General features: G+C 53.7%; 2 protein-coding genes across 3 annotated transcripts in view; one reads left to right on the top strand and one right to left on the bottom strand.

Annotated features, from left to right (window-relative positions):
* LOC123356614 (hydroperoxide isomerase ALOXE3-like) overlaps nt 1-11,865 on the top strand; it is a 44,353-nt gene extending 32,488 nt beyond the window's left edge. Inside the window, exons 2-11 of the mRNA XM_044999974.1 lie at nt 1,824-1,927; nt 2,295-2,467; nt 2,775-2,918; nt 3,463-3,666; nt 4,044-4,130; nt 6,095-6,264; nt 9,267-9,388; nt 10,257-10,357; nt 10,885-10,992; nt 11,685-11,865. Of these exons, the coding sequence (XP_044855909.1) occupies nt 1,824-1,927; nt 2,295-2,467; nt 2,775-2,918; nt 3,463-3,666; nt 4,044-4,130; nt 6,095-6,264; nt 9,267-9,388; nt 10,257-10,357; nt 10,885-10,992; nt 11,685-11,864 (1,393 nt within the window). The 3' untranslated portion in view covers nt 11,865. The remainder of the gene's footprint in view (nt 1-1,823; nt 1,928-2,294; nt 2,468-2,774; nt 2,919-3,462; nt 3,667-4,043; nt 4,131-6,094; nt 6,265-9,266; nt 9,389-10,256; nt 10,358-10,884; nt 10,993-11,684) is intronic.
* A 1,101-nt stretch (nt 11,866-12,966) lies between these two features.
* Nucleotides 12,967-22,905, bottom strand: part of LOC123356743 (hydroperoxide isomerase ALOXE3-like) — a 37,409-nt gene continuing 27,470 nt past the window's right edge. Inside the window, exons 11-15 of one of the 2 annotated variants that reach the window (XM_045000126.1) lie at nt 19,918-20,039; nt 18,273-18,373; nt 17,150-17,294; nt 15,394-15,564; nt 13,217-13,384 (exon numbers count right to left, since the gene is read on the bottom strand). In XM_045000126.1, the coding sequence (XP_044856061.1) occupies nt 13,362-13,384; nt 15,394-15,564; nt 17,150-17,294; nt 18,273-18,373; nt 19,918-20,039 (562 nt within the window). In that variant the 3' untranslated portion in view covers nt 13,217-13,361. Of the gene's footprint in view, nt 13,385-15,393; nt 15,565-17,149; nt 17,295-18,272; nt 18,374-19,917; nt 20,040-22,905 lie in introns of both variants that reach the window. The other variant, XM_045000125.1, reaches the window with a different exon arrangement.

Below are 22,905 nucleotides of genomic sequence, written 5' to 3'. Positions count from 1 at the left end.
GGGGAAACTGAGGCACACAGACAGTATTCAGAGAAAACACCTGTATACGACCAGTTACATACTTTGAAGGGTGTAAAATAATCAAATATTGTGCTAAATACAATGATACTCCAAACACCTTCAGTTGGCACCTTGCAGGAGAGTGGCCCAGGCCATCAGTTGCCTGGAGACAGGGTGTCGGCCATTCTCTGTGCAGACAGCATCACACTGGCCCTCTAGGGCTTTACAACAATCACACCCCCTTATCCCACCATCTAGAGCCTTAAGAAATGCATTGGGGAAACTGAGGCACACAGACAGTATTCAGAGAAAACACCTGTATACGACCAGTTACATACTTTGAAGGGTGTAAAATAATCAAATATTGTGCTAAATACAATGATACTCCAAACTGACCACCAAATTTAAGTTGCATGTTTTTCCCCTCAGGTGAGGGTTCTGGGGTGGGGCTGGGGATGAGGGGTTCACAGTGCAGGAGCGTGCTCGGTGCTGGGGGTGCAGGCTTTGGGGTGAGGCAGGGCTGAGGATGAGGAACTTGGGGTGCAGACAGGCTGCCCCAGGGCTAGGGCCAGAGAGGACTCCCCATCACCACCACTGGCAGCAGCAAGCTCCAGGGGAGGGACCCCTCCTGCCCCCCATGGCACACACACTCTGCACATGCTCCTAGAGCCCCTCTCAGGTCCAGAAAGCTCACTCCCCTCCCCTATGATGGGTACTGGGGGGGGCACAGGTGGCCTTCCATGTTGCTGCCCCTCACCATAACTTCACTGTGGATGGGGGATGGGGCTGCCCCTTGCCCAGCATGGGGCAGAAGTGGGGTAGGCAGGGTGGTGGCTGGCTATGGGGTGGGGGAGCAGGGTGTCATAAAATTCACCCAAGCCCCAGCTGCTCAGGTCTAGGAAGCCTCCCTCTCCCATCCCTCCTCTGGCGGGTGGGTTGGTGGGTGCTGGGGGAGGGGGCATTGCCTTCACATGTGGCTTCCTGCCTCCCCTGTGCAGCCTGCTGTGCCTCACTGGGGGGCTGGGACTGGGGCTGGGGCAGGGGGGGAGTCATAGGGTCAAACACTCAAACATAATAAAAAATCATAGGGTCAAACACTCACGGAAGCCCCAACTGCTGCTAAGGTGATAGGTGAATGATGTCTGTCTCCTGGCCCGTTTGTGTCTCCTCCAGGTAAGGGGAGGGGAGGGGAGGTCCTGAGTGCTTCAGCAGTCGTTAGCACATTCCTCTTACGCCCGTCTCCGCCACTCCGGATTCGGGGATCTGAACCCGACTCCCTTTCGATCGGTCGTTAGCACATTCCCCTTATGCTAATGCTTAGCACATTCCTCTTATGCTAATGCTGCAGCCCTTAGGCTACCGGCAGCAGCAGCAAAGGAGAGTGAGAGAGACGTGCTGTGCGCTCTCTTTACATTCAGGCAGGAAAACTCTGGGGAGGGGGAAAAATCTAATATTTCCAAATATTGGTGGAGCAGAGCCCCTGATTATGAATATTCCTGGGGCTTTAGCTCCAAGAGCCCATATAAGTTGGCGCCCATGCATACACAACACCCTCAACCCATATTACTCACTCTAGTCCTTGTGGTAGGGGATAAGAGCTTGAAAACCCAGGTGTCACCAACGCAGCCATGCTGCCTGACTCTGCTGAGAGCCTGAGCCCATCGCTCTGACAGGGGGCAGCTGCTCCGAGCGTGGCTCCACTTTGCCACCAGTGCATCTCTGGGGGGGGCAAAGGGGAGCCCTATTTGTTATTGTCGGGGGCAGAAAGGGCCATCCCCATCTCACCCCGCCAAGGGGCTCTCGCATGTCTCTCTGCCCCCCAGGAAGGTGGAGCTGCGGCTGAAGGGTTTCCTGAGCTGCACCAACTCGTGGGCGAAGCTGGACGACATCAACAAGGTTTTCTGCTTCAACAAGACCCCGGTTACAGGTGGGTGACCCCCCCCGAGCCCTGCTCGCCTGGGACCACCGGAGCCCCCCCTCACAGAGCAGGGTGATTAGGACGGGTGTGACGCAAGCGGCTGGAGACCCCAGCGCTGCTTGTGCCAGGCCCTGCCCAGAGCCTCCCAACTGCGATCAGGGACCCGCCCCCCAGCCTTGTGCCAGGTGCTGCCCAGACTCCCTCCGAGATTAGGCCCCCTCTCATGCTGGACCGTTAGCCCCGTTCTCCAGTGTGGGGAGGCCGTGGGCCCGAGAGACGCCGCAAGCTGCTCCAGGCACCCAGGGTAGGACTCGAACCCGGCTCCCCTGAGTCCCGGCCCGTTAACCCCGCGGCTGCCCTGCCCGTGTCCCCCCAGAGTACGTGCGGGCACACTGGCGAGAGGACACGTTCTTCGGGTACCAGTTCCTGAACGGGATGCACCCCATGGTGATCTGGCGCTGCACGGAGCTCCCCTGCAACTTCCCTGTCACGACGGCCATGGTGGCCTCCTCCCTGGGGGAGAGCTGCAGCCTGCAGGACAAGCTGGTGGTAAGTGGGGCGCCGGGGACACCCCTGGGGGGACTTGGAAGTGGTCTGAGCTCTCGCTCTGGCTCCCTCCCCAGCGTCACTCCGGGCACCAGCAGCCACGGGTCAGCGGTGTCCAGCGGGCCCAATTCCAGAGCCAGTGGCTGCGCTCGCACTGGCCACTCGGCTCCAGGGGCTAGTCCCAGTGCACTGCTGTGGGGAAGCTCACAGCACTGGCATCCCGGCTTTCCCCCATTCCCTGGGGTCCCCGCTCTGCACCCTGGGATGTGCTGGCCCCCGCACTCTGCTCTTCTCCCCCTGTGCCTTGCAGAAGGGGAACATCTTCCTTGCTGACTATAAAATCCTGGAGGGCGTCCCGGCCAACACGATCAACGGCTACCAGCAGTACATCGCCGCACCCCTCTGCCTGCTGCACCTGCAGCCCTCCGGGGAGCTCGTCCCCATAGCCATTCAGGTAACAGCCCCCACACGCTGCCTGGCAGGGCCCCCATGCAGCCCCCACCCCTACACAGTCCCAGGGCTGGGCATTGTCATCTAAGGGACTGGCCCAGGGAAAGAACCCAGGAGTCCTGGCTCCCAGCCCCCCCTGCTCTAACCACCAGCCCCCACTCCCCTCCCAGAGCCGGGGAGAGAATCCAGGAGTCCTGGCACTCAGCCCCTCCCCCCCGCTGTAACCACTAGACCTCCCCACTTCTTCCCTTACAGAGCCAGGGAGAGAAACCAGGAGTCCTGGTTCCCTTATCCCCCTACACCCTTCTATGTGTGCGTGCGTGTGCCCACTTGCTTGTATATGCACACTCCAGCTCTGCGTGTGTGCCCAGTTGTGTGTGTACACACACCCCAGCTCTGTGGGTCTCCTCTTTCTAACACTGGATTTGTGGCACTGTCATGTCCCCTCATCCTGGCCCCTGGGCTCCCCTGGGGGAAGCAGCAGGATTCACACACTTGGGTTGCGCCAATCTATACCCCCAGCCCTCCTGTGCCTCTACCCTCCGCAGCTCAGCCAGTGCCCAGGCCCCGACAGCCCCATCTTCCTGCCCAGCGACTCCGAGTGGGACTGGATCCTGGCCAAGACCTGGGTGCGCTACGCCGAGTTCCTGGTGCACGAGTCCGTCAGCCACCTGCTGCTCACCCACCTGATCGACGAGGCCTTCGCCCTGGCCACCCTGCGCCAGCTGCCCATGTGCCACCCGCTCTTCAAGGTGAGAGAGGGGCCGGGCTGCCCCCACCCCCACCCCCAGCCAGCTGTGCCCAGATGTGCGGGAGAGAAGAGCCCAGCAGGGGGAGCATGCCAGCCGGGCCCCGCTGCCGGCGTCCAGTTGTGCCCAGCCGCACATGCGTGTGCCTGGCGGGTGCTCGTGCCTGGCGTGCCAGGCTGGGCGTGCCCCACGCTGGCCGTGTTCCACCCATCGCGGTCCAGCACCTTCCTGACCTCATGGAAGAAGGGGGAGAAGGAGCTGCTGCTGGTTTCTTGGAGGGGCCAGGTCCTTGCCCCCCACCCCCCAGATACGTGCAGGGGCGGGGGTGGGGGGTGGCTCCCTGCTTGCCCTCACCCATCCCTGTCTCTTCCCCTCCATAGCTGCTGCTGCCCCACACCCGCTACACGCTGCACATCAACATCGTGGGCAGGACCCTGCTACTCGGAGGCGGAGGGAACATCGAAAGGGTGAGAGGACCCCACGGTCAGGGGCACTGGACCCCGCTCCCCTTCCATATCTGGGGAGAGAACTCAGGAGTCCTGGCTCCCAATCCCCCCTCCTGGGCCCCAGCTCCTCCTGCTCTAACCACTAGGCCCCCACTCCTGTCCCAGAGCCAGGGAAACAACCCAGGAGTCCTGGCTCCCACCCCTTCTTCTCTAACCATTAGATCCCACTCACCTCCCATAGCTGGGGACAGAACTCAGGAGTCCTGGCTCCCAGCTCTAACCACTAGCCCCCACTCCCCACCCAGAGCCATGTACTTGGGAGTAAAATGTGCCTGTTTCTGAGGTCCCAGCCTCATCTGGAACCCCTGAAGCTCTCTTCCCGTATTGTCTCACCATGAAAACCACATTGGGAACCTTCTGGAGAGCAGATCCTTTGAGCCAGCCTCCAACTCAGTTGGTCCTGGTGTTTGCACCATACGGCTCTGCGGACGCAACCTCTGCTTTCAGCTCATCGGTACTGTTAGCAATTAACTTCCAGAACTCCTGGAGGACGGGTGAGGTCCCAGCGGGCTGAAGAAGGGCAAACACGGCATCTGCCTTCGAAAAGAAGAACAAAGAGGATCCAGGGAATTATAAACCAGTCGATCTATCTGGAAGATGCTGGAACAAATGATTAAACAATCAATATGTGCCCAGAGGATCATAGGGTTAGAAGGAATGGCCCACATGGATTTGCCAAGAACAAATCATGCCAGACCAACCTAATTTCCTTCTTGGACAGTGTTGCTGGCCTTGTGGCTGGGAAGAAGCAGTAGACGTGATATATCTTGATTTATATCTTGATTTGAGTCTTTTGACACATCCCAGGGAAATTTGGGCTGGATGGAGTTACTATGGGTGTTTGAAAGACCAGACACCAAGAGTGGGTTCTCAATGGTCAGCTGTCAAACAGGGAATCTAGTGGGGTCCCACAAGAGGTCAGGCCTGGTTCGGCAATATTCATTATTGTCATGAATGACTTGGACTGCGGAGAGGAGAGTTTGTTGATATAATTTGAGGCTGACATCAAGCCAGGAGGGGTTGCAAGCACTTCAATGGGCAGGATTAGAACTCAAAGCGACTGTGACAGCTTGGAAAATTGGGCTGAAATCAACAAGCTGAAATTCCATGAAGACAAGTGGGAAGTGCACCAATGAGGAAGGAAAAATCCAATGCCCACCTGGGACATAATTGGCTGCTGGGGCGTCGTACTGCTCAAAAGGATCTGGAAATTATAGTGGAATATAAGGCAACAATTAGACACACTTGGGGAAAAGGATAATATCATTCTAGTCTGTATTAACGAGAGTGTTGTGAGTAAAACCCAGGAGGTCATTGTCTGGCCCTGGTGAGACCTCAGTTGGAGAACTGGGTGGGGGGAGGGCATCACACTTTAGGAGAGAAGTGGCCAAATTGGAGAGAGTCCAGAAAAGAACAACAAACATGATAAAAGGTTTAGAAACCCTGATCTATGAGGCCAGGTTAAAAAAAAAGGGCACATTTAGTCCTGAGAGATGAAGACCGAGAGTGGGGACCTGATAGTCTTCAAATATGTTACAAAGAGGACGATGATCAATTGTTCTCTGGTCCTGCTGAAGGCAGGAGAAGAAGAAATGGGATTAATCTTCAACAAGGGAGATTTAGGTTAGATATTACGAAAAGCTTTCTCTCTCTAAAGATAGTTAACTCTGGAGCAAGCACAGAGGTTGTGGAATCTCCAGCATTGGAGGTTTCTAAGAACTGGTTGGACAAACACCGGAGGTTGTGAGGGATTGGTCATTTCTGGGGTACAACGCAAAGCGAAACATCGGGGAGGCACATTTGTCATGGGGCGTATTGTCAGTTGTCTCGTGGCGCTGAAATAGGTCGTGGTGGTATTTCATTCTAGCCCACCCCCTGGCCCGCTGGCTCAGAGGTTGAAGGCTCTGTCTCTGGTCCCTTCCCAGGGCAGGGGCTCGGGGATCGAGGGGACCAAGGTGCTGATGGCCAAGGGCATGGCCTGCCTGACCTACGCCTCCCTCTGCTTCCCTGATGACATCCAAGAGCGCGGGGTTGACTGCATCCCCAACTACTACTACAGGGATGATGGGCTGAAGATCTGGTCGGCCATTGAGAGGTAAGGAGCAGGAGCCGGGGCAGAGGGTGGCGAGGAAGCAGATGGCATGTGGAAAATTCCCACCGGCTCAGAGTTGCTTGGAAACACGGCTTTCCTGCCACGTAAAGAATTCAGAGTTAAAAAAAACTGGAATTGCCCAAAAGGCACTTTTTCAGACACCTGCCCCCACGCACCCAGCTAGCCTGCATGAAAACTCCTTGAGCCACTCATGACTCACACAGAGAAGGGCACCAGCTAGTACTGGCCAGGCTTGCACACCAGGACTATACCACCTTGCCCTGGTCAGAAGCCTGGCCAGTTTCCCAGTCCGCCCCTCCCTCACTGTGGGACTAAATCAGGGGGCCCAGATAATCTTCATCCAAGAATATTAAAGGAACTGGCACAGGAAATTGCAAGCCCATTAGCAAGAATTTTTAATGAATCAGTAAACTCAGGGGTTGTGCCGTACGACTGGAGAATTGCTAACATAGTTCCTATTCTTAAGAAAGGGAAAAAACGTGATCCGAGTAACTATAGGCCTGTTAGTTTGACATCTGAAGTATGTAAGGTCTTGGAAAAAATTTTGAAGGAGAAAGTAGTTAAGAACATTGAGGTCAATGGTAATTGGGACAAAATATAACATGGTTTTACAAAAGGTAGACCTTGCCAAACCAACCTGATCTCCTTCTTTGAGAAGGTAACAGATTTTTTAGACAAAGGAAACGCAGTGGATCTAATTTACCTCGATTTCAGTAAGGCATTTGACACGGTTCCACATGGGGAATTATTAGCTAAATTGGAAAAGAAGGGGATCAATATGAAAATGGAAAGGTGGATAAGGAACTGGTTAAAGGGGAGACTACAACAGGTCGAACTGTCAGGCTGGAAGAAGGTTACTAGTGGAGTTCATCAGGGATCGGTTTTGGGACCAATCTTATTTAATCTTTTTATTACTGATCTTGGCACAAAAAGCGGGAATGTGCTAATAAAGTTTGCAGGTGACACAAAGCTGGGAGGTATTGCTAACACAGAGAAGGACCGCGATATCCTACAGGAAGATCTGGATGACCTTGTAAACTGGAGTAATAGTAATAGGATGAAATTTAATAGTGAAAAGTGCAAGGTCATGCATTTAGGGAGTAATAACAAGAATTTTGGTTATAAATTGGGGACGCATCAGTTGGAAGTAACAGAGGAGGAGAAGGACCTCAGAGTATTGGTTGATCACAGGATGACTATGAGCCGCCAATGTGATATGGCTGTTAAAAAATCTAATGTGGTCTTGGGATGCATCAGGCGAGGTATTTCCAGTAAAGATAAGGAGGTGTTAGTACCGTTATACAAGGCACTGGTGAGACCTCATCTGGAATACTGTGTGCAGTTCTGGTCTCCCATGTTTAAGAAGGATGAATTCAAACTGGAGCAGGTACAGAGAAGGGCTACTCGGATGATTCGAGGAATGGAAAGGAGACTGAAAGAGCTTGGCTTGTTTAGCCTAACCAAAAGAAGGCTGAGGGGAGATACGATTGCTCTCTATAAATAGATCAGAGGGATAAATATCAAGGAGGAAGAGGAATTATTTAAGCTTAGTACCAATGTGGACACCAGAACAAATGGATATAAACCGGACACTAGGAAGTTTAGACTTGAAATTAGACGAAGGTTTCTAACCATCAGAGGAGTGAAGTTCTGGAACAGCCTCCCAAGGGGAGTAGTGGGGGCAAAAGACATATCTGGCTTCAAGACTGAGCTTGATAAGTTTATGGAGGGGATGGTAGGATGGGATAGCCTAATTTTGGCAATTAATTTGGCAATCATTGATTCTCAGCAGGTACGTATGCCCAGTGGTCTGTGATGGGATGTTAGATGGGATGGGATCTGAGTTACTACAGAGAATTCTTTCCTGGGTGCTGGCTGGTGGGTCTTGCCCACATGTTCAGGGTTTAACTGATCACCATATTTGGGGTCGGGAAGGAATTTTCCTCCAGGGCAGATTGGCAGTGGCCCTGGAGGTTTTTCGCCTTCCTGTGCAGCATGGGGCACGGGTCACTTGCTGGAGGATTCGCTGCACCTTCAGGTCTTTAAACCACGATTTGAGGACTTCAGTAACTCAGACATAGGTTAGGGGTTTGATACAGTGGTGGGTGGGTAAGATTCTGTGGCCTGCATTGTGCAGGAGGTCAGACTAGATGATCATAATGGTCCCTTCTGATGAATGATGCATATGGGTTTTACAGGGAGCTATTTTGAGGTACAGTGTGTCACAGATTCTATTCCCAATACCTGGAGATTCCCTGGTAACAAGGCAGTGTGGTGCCAACGGTCAGCTTTGGGCACTAAAAAAGTACCACAGTGGAAAAGTCAACCCCCATCAAATATTGATGCCTGGCTTGGTGATCTGGCTGACGAATGGCTGGCATTGCGAAGAAAAGGAATGCATGAAAAATTCAAAACAATTTGGGCTGACTTATTAGAGGTCTATGATCAATGTAGACACTGAAGATAGATATGTCACATCCCCTCCTCTACCTTTATCCTAACCCCCATCACTTACTTTGTGTGGTAGATTGGTTGGCTTAGGAAAAATGAATGAAAACTTGTAAATACACAAGAATGGAGAGGAAAAGTCAAACTTTTGGGAATTTTGCCCAAAACCAAATTCCAGGAAAAGGTCTCATTGGGGGTGAATGGAAACACTAGGTTTCAGTCAAGCCAAGATGTTTTGTGTCAATGGCGATGCTTATTTAATGTATTAACTTCCACAAGAGCAAGTGCAATTTGAAATCAAAAGTTCAGCTCTGCTGTAGACGAGATCCAAGATCACCTGGAGGTCAGGCCAGCGGCTTAGCCACCAGGCCATGCTCCCACAGCTAGGAAAGGGCGAAGAGGAGGAGACACTAGGTAACGGCCAGGGTGCATGGTACCATTGGGCTGTTTGCAGACGCTGGCTGTGATGCTGGTGCACTGGGGAGCGATGTGGCCTGCACTGACCCACCAAGATGACACATCTCTGTTCTTTCCAGCTTCGTCTCTGGCATCGTCAGACACTATTACCGCAGCGACGCCCACGTCCTGGCCGACTGCGAACTGCAGGCCTGGGCAGATGAGATCTTCCATGAAGGCTTCCTGGGGAACGAGGCATCTGGTAAGGGCCATGTGAACCCAGAGCTCTGCAGCCGCTGGTCACTGGGCTCTATGCAGGGGTGGCTGGGGGACATCTCCAGACTGCGTGTCTGTCAGCCAGACCCCAGCTGGTGTCAATGGGCGTCTCTCCATTGGCATCAATGGGGCCAGATCCCAGCTGGTGTCAATGGGTGTCTCTCCATTGGAGTCAATGGGGCCAGACTCCAGCTGGTGTCAATGGGCGTCTCTCCATTGGAGTCAATGGGGCTGGATCCCAGCTGATGTCAATGGCCATCTCTCCATTGGAGTCAATGGGGCCAGATCCCAGCTGGTGTCAATGGGTGTCTCTCCATTGGAGTCAATGGGGCCAGATCCCAGCTGGGGTCAATGGGCGTCTCTCCATTGGCATCAATGGGGCCAGACTCCAGCTGGTGTCAATGGGCGTCTCTCCACTGGAGTCAATGGGGCCGGATCCCAGCTGGTGTCAATGGGCGTCTCTCCGCTGGAGTCAATGGGGCCGGATCCCAGCTGATGTCAATGGGCGTCTCTCCATTGGAGTCAATGGGGACAGACCCCAGCTCATATCAAGTGGCCCTGCAGGCAGGGGTCCTGACCCCTGGATGGGGAGCAAGGTGTCCAACCCCATAGGGACAGGGTGGCCTGGATCACGGTGGTGGGACGGGGCTGTGGGGTGACTGGGAACGGCCCCACCGTGGGAACAGGCAGGGCAGGGAGATGGCGCTTGGCTGAGCTGAGTCCCGGAGCAGGGGAGCGACTCACCGGGGGAGGCTCCGGCAGAGGGAGGCATCGAACTGGGCTCTAGGGGTCCCAGCCCAAGGCCACAGAGCAGGGCCAGGCCAGGTCAGTGACACCTGTCCTCCATCCTGCAGGCTTCCCCTCGTCCCTGCAGAGCATCCCTGAGCTCATCAAGTACCTGACCATGTGGATCTACTGCTGCTCGGCCCAGCACGCCGCCCTCAACAACGGGCAGGTAGGGAGAGGCCATCCTGGGCACTTGTGTGGGGGGGGCTCATTCCCTACCCCCCACAGGGCCCTGGGGTGCAGCCACCGACACCCCCACCCTGCACCCCCCACACGGGGCCCTGGGGTCCAGCCACCGACATCCTGGCAGCCAGCATGGGGACCTGGGATCCCGCCACCAACACTCCCACCCTGCATCCCACCCCAATGACACCTCAATCCCCAGGACCCTGCTCTAGCGGCCAATCCCCCACCCAGCACCCAACCCCAGTGAGATCCTGGACACCTCAGGACCCTGCCACAGCCCCCCAGGACCCTCCCCCACTGCCGCACTCAGTACCCCAATGCCCCTTCACCCTTGATTCTCCCACCCGTTGGCCGTGGGAGAGATTCCGACCAAGCCCCGGGTGCCCAGAACCTTTGGCTGAGCCAGACCTTCCCTGTACTGGTGCCCCCTGGGTGGGGTGAGGAGGGGATCCCTGGCTGGGCTGGGGGGTCCCCGGCTGCTCTGACTGGGGGGTTCTCTCTGGGCCGCAGTACGAGCTCGGCGCTTGGATGCCCAACTTCCCGGCCTCCATGAGGAACCCCCCGCCCCAGGCCAAGGGCACCTCCTCCCTGGAGAGCTACCTGGACACCATCCCGGAGGTCAACAGCACCAGCACCATCCTCTTCACCCTCTGGGTCCTCTGCTGCGAGCCGGGGGACTCGATGAGGACACGGGAGCTAGGGGGCGCTGTGGGGCAGGGAGCAGAGCAGGGGCAGGAGGGGGCGTTATCCCCTGGCAGGCGGGGCCGGCAGTGGGGGGCGCTGTGGGGCAGGGCGGGGGGCTCGGCAGGTGACGCTCTCCCCTGGCAGGCGGGGCTGGCCCCAGGGTGGCGCTAGGGGGCACTGGGTTGTGGCTGGGGGTGTCTCTTTAATGAGCCTTTCAGCTGAGTTCTCCCCCCCCCCCTTGTGGTAACAATAAAGGACCCGCTGACATTTTCCACGAGCTGGGGCATGAACCCAGGTGTCCCGGCCCAGCTGCACTTTGGGGGATTCCGTTCAAACACCCATAAATTCCACTGTGTTGTTTCAACCGGCCGCAGGATTCTCCTTCCCTCCCTGGCCTGAACTCTTCCCAGTGTTGCTACACAGCTGTTAAACATCTGCCCTGCGCTCTAGGGCACATGAGAGATCCTTGTGTAACCAGCCGCCCCGCCCCAGAGGTGGCCACATCTCAGCGCCGGGCGAGGGGTCCCTGGGTAACCGGCCGCCTCGCCCCAGAGGTGGCTGCATCTCAGCGCTGGGCGAGGGAGCCCTTCTGTGCTGTCCCTTACCACTCTCCCGTTCCCTTGCAGAGATCCCTGGGCACATACCCAGATGAGCACTTCACGGAGGAGGAGCCCAAGCGGCTGATCGTGGCCTTCCAGGGGCGCCTGGCCCAGCTCTCCCAGGAGATCCAAGAGAGGAACAAATCCCTGCCCATCCCCTACCGCTACCTGGATCCCCACCAAATCGAGAACAGCACGTCCATCTGAGCCCGACCGGCAAGCCCCAGGGACGGGCCCCACGTGGCCGCTGGCAACGCTGTCCCAGCGATCCTGTCCGGGGGCAATAAACCACAGACTGGTTCCACTCTGAATGGCTGATTCTGTCTAGTGGGGTACATCATGTGGGGCTCGGAGCCAGGACTCCTGGGTTCTCTCCCTAGGTAATAACTGGAGATATACCAGTCTCCTAGGACTGGAAGGGACCTCAAAAGGAGGGAGCGTTGGTGTTGGGACACGATATGGTTTGAAGGTTTCCAAGTGTGCCAGCAACCAGTGTTCAAGAGTAATAAGCCCTTCTCTGCAAAAAAATCATAAGATCGGCTTGATAATCATAAGAATTAAATTGATATAGTTGGGGATAAACTTCCCAAGCAGTGTAAGCGATGCAGAGGTGCTTACCTGAGTCTTCAGCCAGCCTGAGACGATAGCTCGGAGAAGGGGAAACTGCCTTGAATTTAATTTACACAGTGATGTCTGCTTGAGAGTGCAGAGAGCCTGAACCAATCAATCTGAAGGGGGGGGGGGGACTACTCCTAGTGTAACCGATGCAGCAACATCTGCTTGAGTCTGCAGGAAGCCTCTGCTAATTGTTCTGAGAAGGGGAACTGCCTCAAGTGTAATGGATGCAGAGATGCCTGCCTGAGTCAGCAGAGAGCCTGATCTGATTGCTCTGAGAGGGGAGTGCTGCCCCGAGTGTAACTGACACAGCAATGCTGCCTGAATCTGCGAGAGCCTGAGTCCCTTACCCTGAGAATGGGCTACTTCCCAGATTCACAGCAGTGGGTGCTAATCGTAGAATCATAGAAGATTAGGGTTGGAAGAGACCTCAGGAGGTCATCTAGTCCAACCCCCTGCTCAAAGCAGGACCAACACCACTTTGTCAAGCCTGGCCTTAAAAACCTCCAAGGATGGAGATTCTACCACCACCTCCCTAGGGAACCCATTCCAGTGCTTCACCACCCTCCTAGGGAAATAGTGTTTCCTAATATCCAACCTAGACCTCCCCTGCTGCAACTTGAGACCATTGCTTCTTGTTCTGTCATCTAATTCAGCTGCCCAGTGAGCACACTTTAAATGCAAGTCTTTAGTGTTCAAGTCCCATGAGCCAGGCGCTCCAAAATCACAAGAATGGCTGAAAAATTATTAGATTAATCATAACGTATGTGAGGTTCTATTTATTTGCCTTCTGGTATTGGTGCCCCTAGGGCGGGGGTCACATTTTGAGCACTGCCAGCCAAATCTCTCTGAAACCTCCCGCTGGCTCCGTCGAGACACTCTCAGGTCAGGTGGAAAGTGCTCTGAGCGCCGGGAGGAGATGCCCTGCGGGGTTATATGGACACGCTGTTCTGAACCTCCGCAGGGTCCAGGTAAGGGTAACGAATGGGCAGCGACTTGTTCCTCTGCTGGATTTCCTTGGAGATCTCCGCCAGACGTGCCTGGAAGGCGGCAATAAGCCGCTTGGGCTCTGCCTCAGTGAAGTGCTCCTCAGGGTAGCAGCCCAGGGGTCTCTGGAAAGGAGCGAAGAGAGAAGTGACTAGGGAGGCCCTGAACTCACAGATCCCGCTCGGCAAAGGGGAAGAACCAGGGTCCATTCCGAGCTGGCCCGAATGTCCTTCTTCTTGGATCCCTTCTGATGCTGCTGGGTAATGGACATTCAGGCAGAAGTGGTGCTTTCTCCTGCCCTTTGGGTACCAGGGAATCTCTCACGAGCCACCCACGAGAACAACTCCAATATCTGCTTCCAGCAGAACATAGGAACGGCCACACTGGGTCAGACCAATGGTCCATCTAGCCCAGTGTCCTGTCTGCCGACAGTGGCCAATGCCAGGTGCTGTAGCGGGAATGAAGAGAACAGGGCAATTATCAAGTGATCCATCCCCAGGCGCCTGACGCCCGCTTCTCTCCACCTCCTCCCCCGAGGCTCCCCCTGCCTGCTTGGTGCTCACTCTTCTCTGAGCCTCCCCAAGTGTCTCCCACCCACCGCTCGCTCCTTTCTGCCCCCTCCTGCCTTAAGGGCGCGTGACGGGGGGAGGGAGCGGAGAGGACGGAGCTGCGGGAGGTGCTCAGAGAAACAGGCAGAGCCCTAATGCAGTCTGGTGAGATTGTCCTCACCTGATTTGGGTTTTACCCTGGGGAGGGAAGTCACTAGGGAAATTTCCAAGGAATTGTTTTCCATCCGAACATGGAGTTTTGTCAAAATGTAAATGTTTCACAGGAACGCGTCAATTCCAATGGGAAAAAGTGGAAATCGTTTAGATTTTCTCGTTGCACTTTGATCCGGTGAAAATGTTTTGTTTTGACTTTCTCACTTCATTTAAACTTTTATATTCTTTTAATATTCTATTATATTTAATAGTCTATATTATCCTGTAGTGTTTTGATGTGTTCAAAATATTTTAATATATTTGTAAAGAGTCTATTTAATACTAAATTACAGTGTTATACCATTAGAGAAACAAAACTTTGAAATATTATAGCGTAGATATATTATAGTTAACATTTAACATGCTGTAACACAAAAGTGTTCAATAAATATTTCTGTTCTGTAACTGGGGGAAAAAACCAGATGTTGCAGTCGTATCATCCAAGGATGAGAACACTCTTTCCTTTCCACTAGTCTCTCAGGAGGAATTTAAACCTTAGCTACTAAAGACAGACATTTTTTAAATCAGCAGATCCAGATAACTTGCAACCAAGAGTTTTAGAAGAGTTGGCTGAGGTGCTCACTGGGCTGCTAATGCTGATTTTCAGTAGGTCTTGGAGCACTGGGGAAGTTCCAGAGGAGTTGAAGGATGCTAACATTGTGCCAATATTTAAAAAGAGTAAATGCGATTTCCCAGGCTGGTCAGCCTGATGTCGATCCTGAGCAATATAATGGAACAGCTGATAAGGGACTTAATAAAGAATGAAAGGAGAGTACTATAATGAATGCCACTCAGCATGGGTTTATGGACAATAGATCCTGTCACACTAACTTGATCTATCTTTTTTGGGTGAGATTACAAGCGTGGCTGAGAATGGTGATAGTACTAATGTAATAGACACAGACTTCTGTAAGGCATTTGACTTGGTACCACCTGGCCTTTTTTGATGAAAAAGCTAGACCGATATTAACTGAAGATGGCGCACAATGAATGGATTCAAGAGAAGGGAGGGTGGCAATGCCATAGCATGCCACCCTTCCTTCGGCGCTTCCCTAACTCTCCACTCTGCCTTCAGAGCTGGGCGGCCAGAGAGTGGCCGCTGCTGGCTGAGCGCCCAGCTCTGAAGCACGAAAGGAAGCAATTTCAAAATGGCAGAAATTCTCCGTGGGACCCAGATCCACTAGGATGGGTCCCTCGCAACCACCCTAATTTGCAGGGCTGATGAATATGCATGGCCTCATTTCCATAAATACCCTCTTTCTCCCAGCATTCCCCAGCCATTTCTGTCCCCCCGCTTGCGCACATCTGTCCCTCTGTCTCCCCGAGCCATGCCCAGAGCTCTCAGCCAGCATCCATGGGGCCGCCTCACTCACCAGGTCTCCTGGCTCGTAGCTCACAACGGCGAGGAGGGAGAGGAGGGCGCAGGTGGCGTTCACCGCGGGCAGGGTGTCCAGGACGCTGCGCAAGGTCGCGGTGCCCTTGGAGGTGGGCGGGGGAGCTCTCAAGGTCGATGGTGTGTTGGGCATCCAGGCGGCGAAATCGTACTGTGGTACAGACACACCCAGGTGGGTCAGCGCCTCCCCTTGCGGGAGGGAAGCTACCCCAGAGAACCCAGGAGTCCTAGTGGCTACAAAGCCAGGATGTGGATCCTCATTAGACCTTAAAGGCACAGCATTTAGGTGGTCCTATAGCTTCATATTCATAGTGTATATTATCTACCCCATGTATTAGTGTCTATTAAGCACCAATAACATTAAGCACAACTATTTTAATAGTGATCTAACTCAAACTGGCCTAATACCATCATCCTGGTCACTGATGCTGTGTCCCACAACACCTTGCAGCTCGTGAAGTAAACGTTTGTCACAGATAGGAAACTTGTCAAAAATCAAGATACATTTGTTCTCTGTCTTACGACAAGCCAGGGAATTACCTTCGCAGCTCAGTGCCGGGGATATTAGCCTCCAGAACAAAGCTACGAACAGAGCAAGACGTTAGAGAACTGGAATGAACCGATGGGCTGGGTTTTTGTGATGTGCAAAGACATGTGTCACTTGTAGAATCATAGCAATGATAGCAGCGGAAATGTGTAAATTGGGGAGCATGAGGTGAACGTAACATCACTGCACGGGCTGGCTCCTTGGAGGCTGGTCGTGTGCAGAGCCTTTTTCCTGTGCCATATTCACAAACCTGACTGACACTGGCTATTTGGTCTCTTGAGTGTATTTCATAATGAACCAACGTGTGGTCAAGCAATTGACGATACAATTTAGCAGCAACAGATTTAACATAATCCAACCAACCTCAACTTCCCCATAAGAACAGCCACACCGGGGCAGACCAATGGTGCGTCTAGCCCAGTATCCTGCCTGCCGACACTGGCCAATGCCAGGTGCTTCAGGGGGAATGAACAGAACAGGGAATCATTGAGTGAGCCACACGCTGCTATCCACTCCCAGCTTCTGGCACTCCGAGGCTGGAGACACCCAGAACATGGGGTGCCACCGAAGCACCAGGGCAGTTGAGTGGCTGAGCCGTGCTCAGAGGAATGGCATTGCTAGGAGCCGGGCGAAAGCCTGTCAAACTGCCGTGGGAAGTTTTTAAGAGTCAGTCAAGGGGCCACCCCTAAAACAAGGCCTGTTAGAGTCTGCTCAGAAACTAGCTGCATGTGTGTGTGTGGGGGAATCCACTGTGCGACAGCGAACGCAAATGGTGACCAGAGGAGAACGGAGCGAGAGGCAGAGGCAAAAGCCAGCAAGCCAAACACGGCCTGAGCGCCTACAGTGCAGCATGAACCTGGGGCAGTGGGACCCTGGTGTATGGACTTGGTGTACCCTAGCCCACGCCTGAGCATCCGCACTGGGCTGAGAATTGCTGGCCCCAGGTCTCAGCCAGGCCAGCACAGCCATAGAACCACAGGGTTACAAGGCACCGCAAGGGTCATCGAGTTGAACCCCCCCCTGCCGAGCTGCAGGATTTAGTGTGTTTCCACCAGCCGGCTTACCCAGTCTCCAGCCCATACTGCACTACACAGACCTTCTGACTCGGATCTGCGGCTTGAGCTGCGTCCACACTGCCCCATGACAGGGCTTGGATCTGACTCGCAGCAGGACTCGGGCTCTGACCTACCCCACCAGCGAAGTCCGAGGATCTGGGTCCTGACCCAAGTCAGATTGGTCTGTGTGTGGACGACAGGAGGGCTTGGCCTCAAACCTGAGTCACACCCCGGGCTGCATGTGCAGTGTGGACATACCCAGTGTGTCCCTGGGAAAAGCTAGAGAGAGAGAGAGGGGTTTGGGACTGTTTGCTAAAGAAGCCTGGGTTCTTCCTGCCTTCGCAGCAGCGGCGTTTATCCATTGCTGGTACATAAATCAGACGGCATCAAAAGGATACCAGATTCCATCGATTTCTGCATCTATCTGGAACGTACCAAGGGGCCTGAAACTTGACTAGCCACTCGGCTCAAAAATGTGCAACAGTGTAAACCTAGCACTAGCGGTGCAGCACCCATGTCTTCATGGGCCCAGAGCGGGAGAACCCACCTAGCCCTGAGGTGGCTTGGGTTCAATGCACAGGGACTTCCTGTGTGACCCGGGGGAAATCCCTCAGCCGGGCGCTGGGTAGGTCTGTTCCCCAGATGGCTCACCCCAAGCACATTGGGCTGGCAGGGTTTTTAAGGCCAGAAGGGACAATTATGAGCCCCTAGTCTGACCTGCCTAGCCCAGTGATCCCTGAATGGAGGCCAACAACCTCTGGAGGGGCTAGAACCAGATGCATGATCCTGGGTAAAGGTTTTCATGGTCCATTAGTGAATTATCCACCCTGCTAAACCTGGGCACTTTACTTCCAGTTTAGAGTCAATGGGGCCAAATCCCGGCTGGTGTCAATGGGCGTCTCTCCATTGGAGTCAGTGGGGCCAGATCCCAGCTGGTGTCAATGGGCGTCTCTCCACTGGAGTCAATTGGGCCAGATCCCAGCTGGTGTCAATGGGCATCTCCCCACTGGAGTCAATTGGGCCAGACCCCAGCTGGTATCAATGGACGTCTCTCCATTGGAGTCAATGGGGACAGATCCCAGCTGCTCTCAATGGAGTGACACTGATTTCCCTTGCCATGGAAACGCCCTCTGGACCAGTGCAGAGATACACCCACCAAATCAGCTGAGCTTCCCAGGGTGCCAAAGAGGAGTGGGAACCGGCAAAGCAGCATATTTCAGGGCTATTCAAACCCAGCTCCCCCCAACTCTCTCCTACCTGCCCGCTGTTGACAGCCGCATGCCGGGCCGAGCTGCAGTAGATGATCATGGTGAGGAACTTGATAAGCTCAGCTCTGGTCTGCAATGTGGAGGGGACACCTGATGGGTGGACAAAATGACACAGGCAGTGAGATAACACCAAGAGTCCTCTCTGCCCTGGGGAACAACACACACACACACACACACACACACACACACACACACACACACACACACACACACACACACACACACACACACACACACACAGCTGCCTCAATGCCCCCTTCCCAAGCACTGCTACAGGCTGGGGACCGACTGGTTAAGCAGCAGTTCTGCAGAAAAGGACTCGGGGATTAACGTGGAGGAGAAGTTGGATATGAGTCAGCAGTGTGCCCTTGTTGCCAAGAAGGCTAAGGGCATATTGGGCTGTATAAGTAGGGGCATTGCCAGCAGATCGAGGGACGTGATTATTCCCTTCTATTCGGCACTGGTGAGGCCGCACCTGGAGTATTGCATCTAGTTTTGGGCCCCCCACTAGAGAAAGGATGTGGATAAATTGGAGACAGTCCAGCGGAGGACAACGAAAATGATTAGGGGGCTGGAGCACATGACTTATGAGGAGAGGCTGAGGGAACTGGGATTGTTTAGTCTGCAGAAGAGAAGAACGAGGGGGGATTTGATAGCAGCCTTCAACTGAAGGAGGGTTCCAAAGAGGACGGAGCTCGGCTGTTCTCAATGGTGGCAGATGACAGAACAAGGAGCAATGGTCTCAATTTGCAGAGGGGGAGGTTTAGGTTGGACAGTAGGAAAAACTTTTTCACTAGTAGGGTGGTGAAGCACTGGAATGGGTTTCCTAGGGAGGTGGTGGAATCTCCATCCTTAGAGGTTTTTAAGGTCAGGTTTGGCAAAGCCCTGGCTGGGATGATTTAGTTGGGGAATGATCCTGCTTTGAGCAGGGGGTTGGACTAGATACCTCCTGAGGTCCCTTCCAACCCTAATCTGTGATTCTATGATTCCCTGCTAAGAGGAATGGGGCAAATAATGGAGTTTTTGGTTCATGGGCCAGACAAGGGGAAAAAAATAATTTTGGGTCCAACCAAAACTGAAATTTTTCATGAACTGAAAGGTCATCATGAAAATCAAAATGTTTCCTTTGGAGAATGTTGAAATGGAACTTTTCCTAGATGCTAAAGCCACCGTGACAGTCTACTCTGACCTGCGTAACTTCCCGGAGCTAATTCCTGGTTCAGCTAGAGCCGAGGCTTCAGAAAAACATCCACTCTTGAGCTAAAAATTACCAGTGGTGGAGAACCCACTGCAGCCCTCGGGGAGTTATTCCAATGACTGATTCCCCTCGCTGGTAAAAATTTACACCTTCATTCCAGTGGGAATTGGTTTGGTTTCAATTTCCAGCCGCTGGATCTTTCTCTGCTAGATCGAAGAGCCCGTCATCAAATTGTTTTTCCCCACGTGGGTTCTTATACACTGCTTTGGCCTCTACCTGGAGCAGCGAGGCCACAAGGAGAGGCCTGCACGGTTCCTTCCCTGGGCAATGCGGCCACACCCTGGTACCTTTAAGCCTCACCCAGCCCTAAGTGAGTTCTAACCAGACCCCCACTGGCTACGCTGGAGAGGGTGAGCGAGGGAGTGGAGGATGGTACCGGACGACTTCCTGCCCAAAAACCCTTCGGTGAAGATCTCTGCCACCCAGGCCTGCAGCTCGGAGTCCTTCTCGACAGTGGCGTCACTCTGGTAGTACAGCCCAATGATGCCAGAGACAAAGCTGTGGGGGTTAAAGGAGAAACCAGTGAGCCGGGTATGCAGTGGGGTCACTCCGGAGTCACACCAGGGTGAGCGAGAGGGGAACCAGCCCAAGTGACTCCAAGGGAGTTACTCCCAATTTACACAAGGGGGCAGCGTGAAAGGAATCAAACCCCAACGAGATAATAAATTACTGAGAATGAAATGTTATGGGAAAGTCACTAGATGGCACCACAGGACTAGGAACACGCATTGACTAGGAACACGCACTGTAAGCCGTTTGCCACACACAGAGATTTTTGTTTCAGTGGCAGGAGGCTGCTCACAGCACTGATGTGATTTCAATGACTCCTGGAAGTTAACCCTGCTCTGGTCACCTATACTGACCCCCCTGCCCAGCCCAGACATCAAAATCTCACTCAGCAAGTCCTTGCTGAGGCTGACGGGTAACAGGGTGTCTCACAGTTCCGGGAGTCCTGCTCAGGATGTCAGACCTGCACTGCCGCCAATAGAACAATGCTGATTTACACCAGCTGGGGATCTGGCCCCATTGACTCCAGTGGAGAGACGCCCATTGACACCAGCTGGGGTCTGGCCCCATTGACTCCAATGGAGAGACGTCCATTGACACCTGCTGGGGATCTGGCCCCATTGACTCCAGTGGAGAGACGCCCATTGACACCAGCTGGGGTCTGGCCCCATTGACTCCAGTGGAGAGACGCCCATTGACACCAGCTGGGGTCTGGCCCCATTGACTCCAATGGAGAGACGCCCATTGACACCAGCTGGGGTCTGGCCCCATTGACTCCAATGGAGAGATGCCCATTGACACCAGCTGGGATCTGGCCCCATTGACTCCAATGGAGAGACGCCCATTGACACCGGCTGGGGTCTGGCCCCATTGACACTAATGGAGAGACGCCCATTGACACCAGCTGAGGTCTGGCCCCATTGACTCCAGTGGAGAGACGCCCATTGACACCGGCTGGGGTCTGGCCCCATTGACACTAATGGAGAGACGCCCATTGACACCAGCTGGGATCTGAGGGGCATAAGACCCACGGGATCAGGCCTCACATTACAAACAGCAGCCAGCTCTGAAAGGCCCGTGTCCCTGATGGCCCAGTAGTTAGTGCAGTAATCTGCAGTGTGGCAGACCCAGATCTGAAGCCCCACTCTGCAGCCTGTTAATGTGAACACAGGGCCCCAACCCCTGTGCAATAACTGGGGGGCAGGAGAGGTTCCCTGTGAGGAAAGCACTGGCCTGTGTTCAGGGCCTCATTCCAGGGGACGATTTGTGGCTCTGAGTCAGGCACCGCCCTCTAGCCTTCAATTAGGCACCCAAACCTCTGCCTAGTGGCCTGTAGCTTCTTTGATGCCTAACTCTCCCCTTGTGAATCTGGCCTGCCTCAGTTTCCCTCAAAGGGGACTCACCCTATTGGCCTACCTTTGCAAACCCCTTTGAGATCTGACGAGGATCGGCGTGAGGGTCAACGGTTAATATTGATCCCTGCCGGATGGTCCCACACTCCTGCCCAGCCGGAAGGGCGACGTCCCAGAAAGCATCTGACTCTTTTAGAAGCTTTCGGCCGAGGCGAATTTCACCCAGGCAGCATTTTCTGTGCTCCCTCCCCTGCGTCCCTGAGACAACCCCCAATTCTGTTGGCAAAAACCTCTTTCCAAAGCCACATTCAGCGTCAGCGGATCAACTAGCTTCGGAAAGCCTCCATCACGCCCAGGCTGTTTGCATTTTCCCAGCTGCCCACGGGAACGTGTCCATGTCTCAGCAGCTTGAGGAAAAGGCCTGAACCCCTGTCCTGCCCCATAATCTTCCCCTGCACTAGGGACGAGGAAAGAGAGAGGAGTAGGTCAGATCCCCAGCTGGTGTAACTGGTTGTCACTCCATTGGATTCAGTGAGATCAGTTTCCCAGCTTGTGTCAAGGGATTTCCATTGGTTCTCTCACCCACCCTTTGTCTATTTAGATTGCGAGCTGGTTGAGGCAGGAACCTTCTGTCCATGGGTGTCTCTCTCTGCAGCACCTAGCACCCTGACAGTACCGATCTCGGTCAGAGTCTGTGCAGCGCCTGGCACAATGCGGGCTCTGATCTTTGTCTGGGTCTGTGCAGCACCTGGCACAGTGGAGTTCTAATCCTGACTGTAGCAAACTATAATCATTTGATAGCAGCCCATAAGTATCTACATGGGGAACAAATATATAAAAATGGGCTCAATGGCTGGAAGGTGAAGCTAGATAAACTCAGGCAGGAAATAAGGTGCCTTTTTTTAAAGGCGAGAGTAATTAACCATTGGAACAATTTACCAAGGGTCATGGAGGATTATTCCTCACTGGCAATTTTAAAATCAAGATGGCTGTTTTTTTCCTGAAAGATCAGCCCTAGGAATTATTTTAGGGAGGTTTTCTGGCCTATGTGAGACAGCAGATCAGAGTACATAATCACAATGGTCCCTTGTGGCCTTAGAATCTATAAATAAAAATGATAGGACCAGAGCCTCAGTGAGTGTAAATAAACACAGGTGTATTGAAGTCTCACAGATTCACATCAGCTGTGGATCGAGCCCGAATCTTCAGACCTCATGGACGTGAAGAAAACCTTCAGATTGTGACCTGAATGTGACCTGATGCAGCGACACTGCCTGAGTTTGCAGAGAGCCTGAGCCCATTGCTTTGAGAGGAGGGTGGTGAGTTGCTCCCCATATGTGCCATTAACTCTGACACATAAGGCCAACAATTTCCAGCTCCCAATGACTACATCAGTGCTGATGAAAGCACATTACAGAGGAAAGAGATGACCCCCATTGTGATGTTCTACTAGGAGCAGCACCTCATTGAAGGGGAATGTGTGGAGGGGGTTTGGTCAGGGCCGG

The sequence above is a fragment of the Mauremys mutica genome, chromosome 26, assembly GCF_020497125.1.
Source record: "Mauremys mutica isolate MM-2020 ecotype Southern chromosome 26, ASM2049712v1, whole genome shotgun sequence".
NCBI lineage: Eukaryota > Metazoa > Chordata > Testudines > Geoemydidae > Mauremys > Mauremys mutica.
This window is presented reverse-complemented; position numbering and strand designations above follow the sequence as displayed.